General features: G+C 39.8%; 1 protein-coding gene across 4 annotated transcripts in view; it reads right to left on the bottom strand.

The window, feature by feature from the left end:
• Positions 1-327: 327 nt before the first annotated feature.
• Positions 328-14,780, bottom strand: part of LOC123717285 (monocarboxylate transporter 3) — a 47,975-nt gene continuing 33,522 nt past the window's right edge. For 3 of the 4 annotated variants that reach the window (XM_045673203.1, XM_045673212.1, XM_045673226.1), the window contains exons 5-14: positions 14,367-14,495; positions 13,525-13,683; positions 12,550-12,707; positions 7,603-7,672; positions 7,162-7,375; positions 6,323-6,501; positions 5,763-5,906; positions 5,366-5,444; positions 4,571-4,802; positions 328-3,834 (exon numbers count right to left, since the gene is read on the bottom strand). In XM_045673203.1, the coding sequence (XP_045529159.1) occupies positions 3,630-3,834; positions 4,571-4,802; positions 5,366-5,444; positions 5,763-5,906; positions 6,323-6,501; positions 7,162-7,375; positions 7,603-7,672; positions 12,550-12,707; positions 13,525-13,683; positions 14,367-14,495 (1,569 nt within the window). In that variant the 3' untranslated portion in view covers positions 328-3,629. The remainder of the gene's footprint in view (positions 3,835-4,570; positions 4,803-5,365; positions 5,445-5,762; positions 5,907-6,322; positions 6,502-7,161; positions 7,376-7,602; positions 7,673-12,549; positions 12,708-13,524; positions 13,684-14,366; positions 14,496-14,780) is intronic. The other variant, XM_045673220.1, reaches the window with a different exon arrangement.

Here is a 14,780-nt window from a genome sequence, read left to right as displayed (position 1 = left end):
ACATCGTAAGGAAACCGGCTTGCCAAAGACCGAAAAAGTCGGCATGTGTTAGTCACAGAAGGCTTATCAGCTACTTATCTATTAGATTGACAAATGATCATGAAACAAATACCGAAATCTGAGGCCCAGAACTAAAAAGGTTGTACCTCTATTGATTTATTTTTTATTTATTTCGTATTCCTAACTAATATAAATATATACACCAAAAAACATTTTGGGTGTGATTGTGTGAGAGTGAGCGTATGTATGTGAGGTGTATGGCAACAGGTAGTATAGAAATACCTACAGGGCCACAGGTGTTGGAATGTCAGAAATAAAAGACGAATCTCAGTCATCATTATCATTTAATGAGTCGGTTATTTACAAAACATTCGGTGGACATCGACAATAGCACGGCGCAGTTTCATAACCGATAAGCATTAAGCTGAATTCACACTTGTCCAAAAATATTTTAATTAAAATCATACAAATATATATTAATAAATTAGAAAAATAATTATTTACATATATATATAATAATTAATTTTATATAAAATGTGGGACAAAATATTTTATGAACCTAGTGTCAATAGCTTAATAGAAAACAATACTTTGAGCCAATACTGAATAAAAGGGCGGTTACACACTCGTCGAGAGGTCGGTTCAATTGCAGACCTTTGAGGAGAGACCTTTAAGACTCCAGAAACCGATGTCTACAAGAGCTCCACTTACTCGGCGAGCATGTTCAGCCGCCAATTTGGTTTAAATCTATTTAAGCCTTGAAACGTGACTACTAATTATGAATTTGTCTCGATTTCGATCCCTTCAGGAAAACGTCAACAATATTCCCTAAACATTTTTAAATCTTAAAACATAATAACACTTTTGGTTTCATAAAGCTATAACAAGAGTAAACTCGACATCTCGGGACATGCTAATACACAATTACACGAAAGTGAAGAAATTATTAACATTGCGTCATTATCACAATAGCCTATCTACACTTAAAGCTAAATTATGTACTTTCGACATAATACGTGACCAAAAATATATATTTCATCTCCGTAAAATTACGTGTGTACACATTTTTTTGGTTTCCAACGAAATTGACATATATACATGATTGTTCGCAATGGTAAAAGCATCGAAAAATCAAGGATAGCAAGCCCTAGACTTCGACAATAACCCCCTTTGGTCATCCAATACTGCACTGTTCTGGAGAGCTCTGTCCCTTTTGATCACAGCGTTAACACAGTTTGACAGACAGAGATAGACATACAATCCAGTTGCACTGTTCTGAAGTGCTCTGTCTCTTTTGATCACAGCATTAACACAATTTGACAGACAGAGATAAACATACAATCCAGTTGCACTGTACTGAAGTGCTCTGTCCCTTTTGATCACAGCGTTAACACAATTTGACAGACAGAGATAGACATACAATCCAATTGCACTGTATTGAAGTGCTCTGTCTCTTTTTATCACAGCGTTAACACAATTTGACAGACAGAGATAGACATACAATCCAATTGCACTGTATTGAAGTGCTCTGTCTCTTTTGATCACAGCGTTAACACAATTTGACAGACAGAGATAGACATACAATCCAATTGCACTGTATTGAAGTGCTCTGTCTCTTTTTATCACAGCGATAACACAATTTGACAGACAGAGATAGACATACAATCCAATTGCACTGTATTGAAGTACTCTGTCCCGTTTCATCACAGCGATAACATAATTTGACAGACAGAGACAAAGCGACACTTTTATGAAGAGGGTTACATAAATCATAATGAAAGTTAAGTTCATCTTAACCTTCTACTAGTCTGTGGTATAAGCACGAAAACTAGTTTAGTACGAATATCTTTTCATACAGTTCGTACGAACGAAATACCAGACGTATTCGTTCCGTAATTGCCCATCTTAAGTTATCTATACAAAATGCATCCAAACACCTGTTAGATGCATCCATTTGAGCATATCGAACGTACACAAGGCATAAAATTTCATCCTTATAGGTTTAGTCGGACAATCTGAATACTGGACGAGCAGATTTGGCGAATATTTTTGGTTGAATGTTTCAAAAGTCAAATGAGTTTTGCAAGATATTGATTTGACGCTTTAGCTACTATTGAATCTTGACCACAAATTACTATTGATAAATTTTAGGTTATATTCCAAAAGATAACTCGCTCCTGTCACAAATGTCAAACTCCATAAACTAAATTATACAACGTAAGTGCGAACCACAGACAAAGGATGTTTTAGATTTAGAATGTTGGATTTTATGGCCTTTAGATTTGTTTAATTTTGCGCATCGCCGCCATTTTGAGGTTATTTTTGGTTATTAAGTTTTGATTTGGAAAAGCCTACGTTCAAGTTATAATTATATATAATGGAGGAAGCTAAGAACAGATCCAAATAGAAAATTCGGGGCCTTTACACAGGCGTACTGCAAAACACGCAGTAATGAAAATAACTTGTCATTTTTAATATGGAATTAAATTGGCTTTATTATTATTATTTAAACGTGAAACTTTCGTATTTTTTTATTACTTTAACAGTTTGACAGCTGACATATGACAGTTCGCACTTCGTGGCCAAAGGACGTCTGACAGATGACAGTGAATCATGAATTAAGTTCTGGAATAGAATCCTAGCTACTTCTATGTGCAAACGTGTATGTACATTGTATTTACATTTGTCTAAGTACTTATTATAAGTACCGTTTCATTGTGAATTTATTATCTAAGGCAATTTCAAATATCTATGGCACTGTCGAGCTCTATCTCGTAAATTCATAGAGAAATTAAGAGATTAAATTTATTATAACAAAGGTTCGCGACAAAACGGATACGTCAACGTGTCGGTAACGTAAAACGGATACGTCAACGTGTCGGTAACGTAAAACGGATACGTCAACGTGTCGGTAACGTAAAACGGATACGTCAACGTGTCGGTAACGTAAAACGGATACGTCAACGTGTCGGTAACGTAAAACGGATACGTCAACGTGTCGGTAACGTAAAACGGATACGTCAGTACGGTTTATGTGTTAACGTGAGTTGGAGCGAAGCACTTTGTATGAAAAACCGAAAACACGATCCAGAGCTCGGGTATGTTTACGGAAATAAGAATTATTTTAAAGACAATATGTTAAATTCATCATCAAAAGTAGATAAAATTATTAAAATATCTGTATATATATACCTAGCTTTGAACGATAACCTCACTAAAACTTTCGCCACGGGGTTACCAAAGTTAAAATATTTTTATATATAAATTTTCAGTTTTAAAATACAAAACGTAAATGATTTTTAGTCTAACGAATAAAATACCAAAACGGTAAAAATAAATAAATCAAACAGTACCGTAAGTAAATTTTTCAATCTGGCAAACTTAGTCGTAGTGTTGCTATCTAAAACACGATATAAAATCAATTCCTCACTTATTGCTATTATCTGTAACTCTCTCTATTTGAAGATTTTTCTATATTTGTTTTGACAATTTGAATATTTTTAGAATTGATTATCGGGTCGTATCCGTAAAAATTGAAAATGGACGTGAGCAAAGTCGCAATTACCCCTTTAACAGTGTACGCTCGTACGCTTAACGTACACACGTTCCGTACACGGACTGGCCTTCGGTTAGAGCACGCTCTCCCTCTGCTCCCCTCGAGGGGGATTCTTTTCGGGAGTCGGCGGGTCGGAGGGTGAGGCCGCGGTGCGCGTGATGGTGGGCCGGTGAAGGGCTCCCATTGTGATGGGCGTGTCGTCGGGGTCCTCGTCCTCCTCCATGTCCTCGTCGATAGGAGTCAGGACGTCCAGCGGCTGGGCGGCCTCCTCTTGTTTCCTGCGTCGGATACATGAACAATGAACGATCACCGGTTTATGTTATTTTTTAATAATTGCTATTTCAACTCTCAAAACCAACAAATAATTCAGAAAACAGAATCTTCATCTTCAGATGTGGAGTCTAACTGTTATTATTATATTAATTTTAACTTGGTCGTTACGTTGGATTCAATTGAACTTGAATGTTCTTACATTTTCTAATTATATATATTATAAGTCTTCTTAATTGTATAATTCCTTGGTGTATCTAACCTCTTTTCTGATTGTCTTCCTCTCTCCGAGTCAAAGATATCGAGGCATTTATAATAGAGGCGAATTACTAATATAATTTATTTAAATACTCATATTTGTCCAGATTGTATTTAATTCAAGTAAAATTTAGGACAGTAAGAATGTGAACTTCTCTCTCAAATTAATTTAATCTATTAAAAAGAGATTCATATATCACCAACTGTTATGTTTGTGAGAGAGATGCGTGAACATCTCTAAAACTACTAAACCATATTTTATGAAACTCGACTCCTGATAAAACTGAAATAAATCAATGACGCTACAACATCATAAGGTCTGGGTATCAGGGCAAGTAGGTGATCAGCCTCCTGTGCCTGACGCCGTGGACTTTTTGGGTCTAAGGCAATTCGGTTTCGTCACGACGTTGACCAAACCTTTCGAGCGAATTGGGGATGGGGCGAGCTGAAATCAAGCTAAAATGCCCGTGTAAACAAAGAGCTCACCTTCTGAACATGGGGGCGGCGAAGGAAGTGAGCGTGGAGGCCAAAAAGAAAACGGCAGCCATGTAGAAGGAGGCATCGTAGTTCTTGGTCGCGTCGTACACGGCCCCGGCCAGAGGGGAGCCGACGATGGCTGCCGCTCCTCGGAACAGGATCAGCAGGCCGAAGGCGTTCGTCAGTTTGTCCAGGCCCAGCAGGTCCACCAGGATTATCGAGGTTAGGGAGATGTAGCCGGCTGAAGAGATACACAAATCAAAATTGGCAAAATCTTAAGAAAAATGCTTAACCAAAAAAATAAGCCTTTCTCTCTTCAGTCGGTAGCTCATATCTGAGCGTCGTGGTCGGCAAGGAATCATCTGGAGCTGACTCTCTGTTTTCACGGGTTCCTGTCCAGCGCAGTGTTATGACAGTGTACAGTTATGAGAACAATGTCTTTCACTCGATCGGTCCATCTGCTCTGGTCTATTCAGTTTCTCCAAGTTCTCATCACCTCTGCGCATTTGATGGTCGCAAAAGTGACAGCATCAAATAGTAAATAACGACAATGTTTTTACATTAATATTTTACATATATAAAATAAACTTAAGAACCAAAAATTAATCTATACTGTAACAAAACATTACGTCTCTTTCTGTCAAATTGTGTTTCAGCTGCGATGAAAAGGGACAGATATACTTTAGTCAAAACTTTATTTTACGAATATATAATATTTAAACAAGAAAAATGATTAATTTAACCACATCTTTGAATATAAAAAGATTTTGTTATTAAAGAAAGTGAAATTGGAAAACCGCTTACAAATAGCGAGTCCGAAGGCGATAGCCACCGCCACGTAGGCCGCGTACGTCGTACAGAAGGGGATCACCGCTACTGATATCTGGAATTACGCAACGAAGTTGATATTAGCATATAAAAGGACGACAACGCATCTGCGAGCACATTGTATTATTGTACGTGAGCATAAAACCAAAGAGCGCCTTTTACTAATCATATAAAAAGGTAGAAAAGCTGACCAGCCGCAGGTCTTCGTTGAAGTCATGGAGAACATGGGCTCTTTTGGTCATATTTGGCGCTTCAAATACTGAAATTTTTAGGAGGGACAGTCAACTTAATAGTTAGACGACTCCACCCTGAGGTGGCGTTTGAACCCCGGTTCCACCTGTTGTAAAAGTCTGAAGGTTGAATGTGGACCCACCGTAGCGATGACCAGGCAGATGTTGTTGAGCAAGAGAGAGTCCATCCAGGGGAAGTCGGCCACCCACCCGCACATTATCCGCCCGAACGTGTTCGTTATCCCGATTATGGAAAGGAGGAAGGACGCCTTCGACTCGTCCACTTTCTGGAAGGAGATAATTGAGGATAGTTTTGAAAAAATAATTTTGCAAAGCAAAATTTTTAAGATATATGTAAACAGACAGACATATATCTAAGGGCTAGATTGTAACTAACACTAGAAAATATTATCATATACTACAAAGCATATTTCGATTAATACACACACACACACAAAATAATTATAACACCGAAAAGTTGTCATGTCATGTTGCCATTTTGGTTCTGAGTCATCGTGTCAGATAGGCCTCCTCCGGCTTCTCCCACTCCACTCTGCCCGTGGTTACCTTCAGCCAGAGTGGACCAGCTACACTTCCTGTCACGTGACCGACTTTTAAGCCGTCAAAGTGAACAATTTCAAGAATCACACAATTACTTCGCCGAGAGTAAAAACTTAGGGTTGAAATAGCTCGAAAACCTCACATTCATGACGGCAGCGTCCACGATGTAGACGAAGGGCACGTAGAGGCCGGCCATGCCGAACACGTTGGAGACGCCGATCATCATGAAGGCGGGGTCGCGCAGCAGGCTCACGTCCAGCATCGAGGACAGGGCCGACTTGAATGACGCGGGCAGGCCCAGGCAGGGACACAGGTCGTATTCTGGAACGCAAGTGTTTATTAATGAGAAACACAGTCTAATTGCATCGTCTAAGTATACATCCGTCTCTTTTCATCACGGGCCTAACGCAATTTAACAGAAAGAGACAATAGTAGGTTTAGTCGAGAGAGAGCATTTAGACATGAAAAAGTGACTTTTTTCAAACTTCTAGCACTAAATATCCAACTTTTACGGGAGTCATGCTTAAAGCGCAATGCCGACTCTGAAGAACCAAGGAGAGAGAAAGAGAAATAACGCTACACACACACACTAAAACACAATCCCTTTATTCAGAAATGGGCTTAGCTTCGCGTTAAGTTGCCCAGAAACACTGACTTTAATGGACCAATGTTGACCAAATTGTTAAAAATGTTGCTTTGTTCAGTACAAACTTAATCTGATCATATTCCAAAGTTTAGATTACTAAATTAATCCAGTTTATATAAACAAATAAAATAACATACATTTAGTAAGAATATCTATCAACCATGATCTAACCTTTGTCAAGAAACCACTCTTTCTGATTTCATACTTGTTAAAAACTTCTTCTTTTGACAAAAAAAAGATCACAAAAGGAGATTTTGGTCTTTGTATAAAACGTATAACGCGTTACCATGGTTACGTGTGAAGATGAAAAATATTTAAAAAGCGTTGAAACTCACGTTCCTGTCTCTCCAAGTCCCCGGTCTGCCTGCTCTGGGGTAGACTGAGCACAGAGTTCCTGTACCCTTGGAGGGACTTCTGGCTCTGGTACTGAGGCAGGTTGAGAACTGATCCGGAATAGAATATGTCCTTCCTGGACATGGGCCGGACCATCCTCGAGGGCTCTTTGGGAGCGGCCACTGACAACTTCGAGTTGTACACGCCTTCCGAATCCTGGTTGACCGAACCGACCGGTTTTCAATTAATCTTGTAAAGTGCTTTCAAAAACCAAATCGAAACATTGGAAAATCTATATTTATAGGATAATCTAGATCTTTGATGTGTGCAAGACATATTTAGTATATTAATGAATGTATATAATTAATGTCAAATGACCTATTTGACGTGAACATAAAAAATTATTTATAAACACTTATATATTATATGTTATATAAACTCACGTCAGCCCTTAGATGACTCGCAATAGACGTTTTGGACGTTGCTTTGATTGCAGCTAATGACGGTTTAAATCTGAAATGAAAACCACTTTCTCATAAACCTCATAAACCTTTAGAGTATTCCTTTCTGAACCTCGATAAGTGAAGCGCAAAAAGCAATTCACAAAGAAAACATAAACCCAAAATAACTTTATTCATATAGTTAACCAAGTAAACTTATGAACGTCAACAGAAAAGAAGTTAAATTGATTCTAAATTGACATTTACTAGTTCTCAAGTCAAGGCCGTAGAGTGGGCAAGAAAAACTGGCAAGATAGTATCCGCGACTGCTTTTAAGTCACACACACACACACAGTTTAAGTAAGTTAAATTTTGAGTCACACAAATTGTTTAAAGTGGAGCAAATCAATCCCATTTATTATACGTCATCGTTTAAGTATACGCCAAATTTATAAAAAGCTTTATTAATACAATTAACGAGAGTTTTGAATTTATATAAACTAATACCAGTCGTAAATACTTGTAAATTTTTTTATCAACTAAACCTTTATCAATAAATAAGTGATGCATAAAGTCTAACTTCTCAAATAGCATAAACAAACAAAAATCCCGTTTTTGATTATGACTAAAATACACAACTGTAGTTTAGTGTTAGATTTCGTGGTTTTAGCATGCTTAATACCCGATACCAAGTCACAATACAAAATAAACATCACATAAATAATGATATAAATAATAATCCACAGTAATAATAAAAATAATTTAAACAAATTTAAAAAGTTTGGTCCCTGTGGCCATTGACGCTGGCAACATTTGCTAACTGTATTGCGATACTTATTCGTTGAGCGAGAAAAACACCAGCTCTGGAATCCCAGGTACTATCAGGCGCCAACTTAAATCTCTAATTAGAGACTGTTCGTTGAGCGAGGAAAACACCAGCTCTGGAATCCCAGGTACTATCAGGCGCCAACTTAAATCTCTAATTAGAGACTGTTCGTTGAGCGAGGAAAACACCAGCTCTGGAATCCCAGGTACTATCAGGCGCCAACTTAAATCTCTAATTAGAGACTGTTCGTTGAGCGAGGAAAACACCAGCTCTGGAATCCCAGGTACTATCAGGCGCCAACTTAAATCTCTAATTAGAGACTGTTCGTTGAGCGAGGAAAACACCAGCTCTGGAATCCCAGGTACTATCAGGCGCCAACTTAAATCTCTAATTAGAGACTGTTCGTTGAGCGAGGAAAACACCAGCTCTGGAATCCCAGGTACTATCAGGCGCCAACTTAAATCTCTAATTAGAGACTGTTCGTTGAGCGAGGAAAACACCAGCTCTGGAATCCCAGGTACTATCAGGCGCCAACTTAAATCTCTAATTAGAGACTGTTCGTTGAGCGAGGAAAACACCAGCTCTGGAATCCCAGGTACTATCAGGCGCCAACTTAAATCTCTAATTAGAGACTGTTCGTTGAGCGAGGAAAACACCAGCTCTGGAATCCCAGGTACTATCAGGCGCCAACTTAAATCTCTAATTAGAGACTGTTCGTTGAGCGAGGAAAACACCAGCTCTGGAATCCCAGGTACTATCAGGCGCCAACTTAAATCTCTAATTAGAGACTGTTCGTTGAGCGAGGAAAACACCAGCTCTGGAATCCCAGGTACTATCAGGCGCCAACTTAAATCTCTAATTAGAGACTGTTCGTTGAGCGAGGAAAACACCAGCTCTGGGATCCCAGGTACTATCAGGCGCCAACTTAAATCTCTAATTAGAGACTGTTCGTTGAGCGAGGAAAACACCAGCTCTGGGATCCCAGGTACTATCAGGCGCCAACTTAAATCTCTAATTAGAGACTGTTCGTTGAGCGAGGAAAACACCAGCTCTGGGATCCCAGGTACTATCAGGCGCCAACTTAAATCTCTAATTAGAGACTGTTCGTTGAGCGAGGAAAACACCAGCTCTGGGATCCCAGGTACTATCAGGCGCCAACTTAAATCTCTAATTAGAGACTGTTCGTTGAGCGAGGAAAACACCAGCTCTGGGATCCCAGGTACTATCAGGCGCCAACTTAAATCTCTAATTAGAGACTGTTCGTTGAGCGAGGAAAACACCAGCTCTGGGATCCCAGGTACTATCAGGCGCCAACTTAAATCTCTAATTAGAGACTGTTCGTTGAGCGAGGAAAACACCAGCTCTGGGATCCCAGGTACTATCAGGCGCCAACTTAAATCTCTAATTAGAGACTGTTCGTTGAGCGAGGAAAACACCAGCTCTGGGATCCCAGGTACTATCAGGCGCCAACTTAAATCTCTAATTAGAGACTGTTCGTTGAGCGAGGAAAACACCAGCTCTGGGATCCCAGGTACTATCAGGCGCCAACTTAAATCTCTAATTAGAGACTGTTCGTTGAGCGAGGAAAACACCAGCTCTGGGATCCCAGGTACTATCAGGCGCCAACTTAAATCTCTAATTAGAGACTGTTCGTTGAGCGAGGAAAACACCAGCTCTGGGATCCCAGGTACTATCAGGCGCCAACTTAAATCTCTAATTAGAGACTGTTCGTTGAGCGAGGAAAACACCAGCTCTGGGATCCCAGGTACTATCAGGCGCCAACTTAAATCTCTAATTAGAGACTGTTCGTTGAGCGAGGAAAACACCAGCTCTGGGATCCCAGGTACTATCAGGCGCCAACTTAAATCTCTAATTAGAGACTGTTCGTTGAGCGAGGAAAACACCAGCTCTGGGATCCCAGGTACTATCAGGCGCCAACTTAAATCTCTAATTAGAGACTGTTCGTTGAGCGAGGAAAACACCAGCTCTGGGATCCCAGGTACTATCAGGCGCCAACTTAAATCTCTAATTAGAGACTGTTCGTTGAGCGAGGAAAACACCAGCTCTGGGATCCCAGGTACTATCAGGCGCCAACTTAAATCTCTAATTAGAGACTGTTCGTTGAGCGAGGAAAACACCAGCTCTGGGATCCCAGGTACTATCAGGCGCCAACTTAAATCTCTAATTAGAGACTGTTCGTTGAGCGAGGAAAACACCAGCTCTGGGATCCCAGGTACTATCAGGCGCCAACTTAAATCTCTAATTAGAGACTGTTCGTTGAGCGAGGAAAACACCAGCTCTGGGATCCCAGGTACTATCAGGCGCCAACTTAAATCTCTAATTAGAGACTGTTCGTTGAGCGAGGAAAACACCAGCTCTGGGATCCCAGGTACTATCAGGCGCCAACTTAAATCTCTAATTAGAGACTGTTCGTTGAGCGAGGAAAACACCAGCTCTGGGATCCCAGGTACTATCAGGCGCCAACTTAAATCTCTAATTAGAGACTGTTCGTTGAGCGAGGAAAACACCAGCTCTGGGATCCCAGGTACTATCAGGCGCCAACTTAAATCTCTAATTAGAGACTGTTCGTTGAGCGAGGAAAACACCAGCTCTGGAATCCCAGGTACTATCAGGCGCCAACTTAAATCTCTAATTAGAGACTGTTCGTTGAGCGAGGAAAACACCAGCTCTGGGATCCCAGGTACTATCAGGCGCCAACTTAAATCTCTAATTAGAGACTGTTCGTTGAGCGAGGAAAACACCAGCTCTGGGATCCCAGGTACTATCAGGCGCCAACTTAAATCTCTAATTAGAGACTGTTCGTTGAGCGAGGAAAACACCAGCTCTGGGATCCCAGGTACTATCAGGCGCCAACTTAAATCTCTAATTAGAGACTGTTCGGTGAGCGAGGAAAACACCAGCTCTGGGATCCCAGGTACTATCAGGCGCCAACTTAAATCTCTAATTAGAGACTGTTCGTTGAGCGAGGAAAACACCAGCTCTGGGATCCCAGGTACTATCAGGCGCCAACTTAAATCTCTAATTAGAGACTGTTCGTTGAGCGAGGAAAACACCAGCTCTGGGATCCCAGGTACTATCAGGCGCCAACTTAAATCTCTAATTAGAGACTGTTCGTTGAGCGAGGAAAACACCAGCTCTGGGATCCCAGGTACTATCAGGCGCCAACTTAAATCTCTAATTAGAGACTGTTCGTTGAGCGAGGAAAACACCAGCTCTGGGATCCCAGGTACTATCAGGCGCCAACTTAAATCTCTAATTAGAGACTGTTCGTTGAGCGAGGAAAACACCAGCTCTGGGATCCCAGGTACTATCAGGCGCCAACTTAAATCTCTAATTAGAGACTTTGCACTTGAACCATACAGCCCAAGTCTTTACTAGTCTATACTAAATCGTGTATATTAAATATATCCAAAAACTAAAGTATAGCATATCACAAGCTTTGGAATTAAAATGACAATGGCCACGACAATAGATGGACAATGGAAGGGACCACCAGGAATCGAAGAGTGGGCTGATGACTTGATGGGAGTAACAGGAAAAAACTATTGACTATGACAAATAGACACAACTGGAAGGGGTTGGTGGAGACCTTCGCACTTGGGGTCCATATCCACAAGAGTCAAGAAAGACATAGAGGAACCCGATGTCTGCATGATTAATTTTTTTTTAGTTTAGGAGTTATATTTGTTTTCGCTTTTTGGGTAATTAAAAAAAATCGTAATAAATAATTTATGTATGTGTATACTTAAATTAAAATGTAACTTAATATAGTAATATGTCAGACAGTACATGTATGTATATCTAATCTACGTTAATATTTCGTAATACTTAAAGGTATTTTATATATTTTTAATATATAATATAAAAAAAAACATTTTCCTTAAATTAGACAGCGCTCAAGATTTTATCCCAAACGAGTCGTAAGACATCACAACCCCTGTTGAACCCCACTTGATGTGGGAGGAGTATTCCTCCCACATCAAGCTCGACCAACCTAAATACCCTTAAAGGAACATCACAATTTCTGAAGCTGCAAGCCCCTCGCCCCATGCGAATACATACCAGTGACGTCACAAGCCCGAGCCTATAAAAGAGATCTATACCTATCATTGTCTGACCTATCGCCGGTGCTCTGTTTCCGTTGCCTGTCGAAGAACGGCACGGACCCGTTCTTGGGCAGACCCGGCGCCTGCGCACTGAAGGCCGGGGACGACACATTCCGAGATATGGCTTGCGAGTTCGGGGTTGCCCCATTCTCACCCTGGAAATGTTTATATATGGTATGGTATCCAATATGAAGTCACAAAGCGGACGCACTTCCAGGTTTCGTGCGTGCACGAACACATACGCACGGTACGAACAAGACCAGTTTTGGTGGTTGCGTGCGAATGTCGATAAAGTTTCAATAAAAATAAATTGTAAATATGAGACTGTAAGACTGTGAGACTTTAAATCATAAATATTATGTGAAATTCATTATTAATATATCTCAAACCTACGTCTACTAAAGCAGCATACAAAGCTACAGGTGCGTCAGTGATCGATGGAACGAACGATAGGAAAGAGTAAGAATAGATAAAATAAAGAACACATAAATAAGAACAACTACGATAGTAGAGGTTACAATAAAAATATATTAACTTTAGTGGATATGGGCGTGGCACGTTGTAAAAGGAACAGAAAAATGGAGCAGGAAAGTACTAAGCTGGTGCCAAAAGTACAATAAACTATAAGAGGAAGACAACTTAGAAGGTGGATAGGAAATTAAGGAATCAGCAGGTGGTACATGGCAGAGTGGCAAAGTGCAAACAGGAATGACGGGATTTGGAGGAGACCCTTGCCAAAAAAGGGCGATCACACAGATCTAAGAAGGAGATGATAGAAATGTGTTTTAGTGTAAAAGTATCTGAAATAAAAAGCTATCATTATTATGTATCATCGGAAGGAACTCAAAAGTTATCAACTTAAAGAATGCCATCTTGACGAAGAGTATCTCTCAATGAAAGAATTCTCTCCCACCACATTTGGAAGAAAATTTCAAGAGAATTTTCATTTTTAAATTAAATTATAGAGAATACCTTTTTCTCCTTGACCTCGTCAGGCGTCACTCGAGCTTCGGTGATGGTGGGCAAAGTAGGCACAGTCGGCACGTTGGGCATGTTGGGCAGAGTGGGCACTCGGGCGAGCGCTTCCAGGTTTAACGACGAGTGGACGCCCGGGTCTATGTTTAGCGGGGCCTGCAATAATTTTATTTAACTAAAGTACTCTTTTGTCTCTTTCAGTTTCATTCGATATACGCTTTAACAAAAAGAGATATGTATGTCTGTCATACGTTTGCAAAGCTAGACAGACATACATCGCTATTCGGGTCTTGAAAGATTTTATCTAGTTTTTATAGCATATTTGTTGGTAATTTTATGTAATGTAATAACATAACTTCTGCATTCCGTATTACAGAATATTACACATTAGCTGGTATCCGCGATTTATATACGCAGGATTAGTATTTCGAGGAGCTTATATGAGTGAGACGTAGAAAAAAACTACTATTTATGATAAACATTTCCATCATACATTACATATGTGTAGCTCTGTCGGTTTTGGCAGCGCACGCCGAAATAGCTTGCAGATGGTAGAATTTTCCGACTTACTTGATATTTTGGACAATTCGAATAATATCTTTATAAATCATAGCCTGTGTGTTATTCTGATGTATAAGCCATATTATTGTAAAGTTTCATTAAAATCCAGTAGGTCGTTTTTACGTGAAAGAGTAACAAACATCCATCCATACTAACAAAAATTTCGCGTTTATGACATTAGGAGGACCAAACTTCTGCAAGATTTTCTAGGTACTTTACTATACTATAATAAACATGAATTTAAACAAAATCTATCTATAATTAAAGAGATGAGCTACCTTCATCCGCTTCTCCATAGTCCCATCAGGCAATTGCACCACGAAGTAGGATCCTCCTATGGAACCTCGCTCCATCTGCATCCTCTTCTCTTCGGCCATCCGCTGGAGGAGCGGCTTCTCGCCCGAGGACTAAAATATGGATATAGCAAAGGATAAGACAAATTAAGCCATAGCATAGCATTCTGATCTAAAATATAGAAATTGGCCATCTTAATTAAAATTCAAGTTAAAATTTAACAGGCAATTACGGACTCATGTACACATGTATGTGTACATGAGTCCGTAATTGCCTGGACTCATGTATACATGACGAGAAAAGAAAGTGCGAACTTTTTTAACAGGTTCACTATCCATAGACCATATGAGATTTTCTCTCAATCTAAATTTTCAAATATCTTTAAATACAAAATTACT

Source organism: Pieris brassicae, chromosome 2 (genome assembly GCF_905147105.1).
Source record: "Pieris brassicae chromosome 2, ilPieBrab1.1, whole genome shotgun sequence".
Classification (NCBI taxonomy): domain Eukaryota; kingdom Metazoa; phylum Arthropoda; class Insecta; order Lepidoptera; family Pieridae; genus Pieris; species Pieris brassicae.
This window is presented reverse-complemented; position numbering and strand designations above follow the sequence as displayed.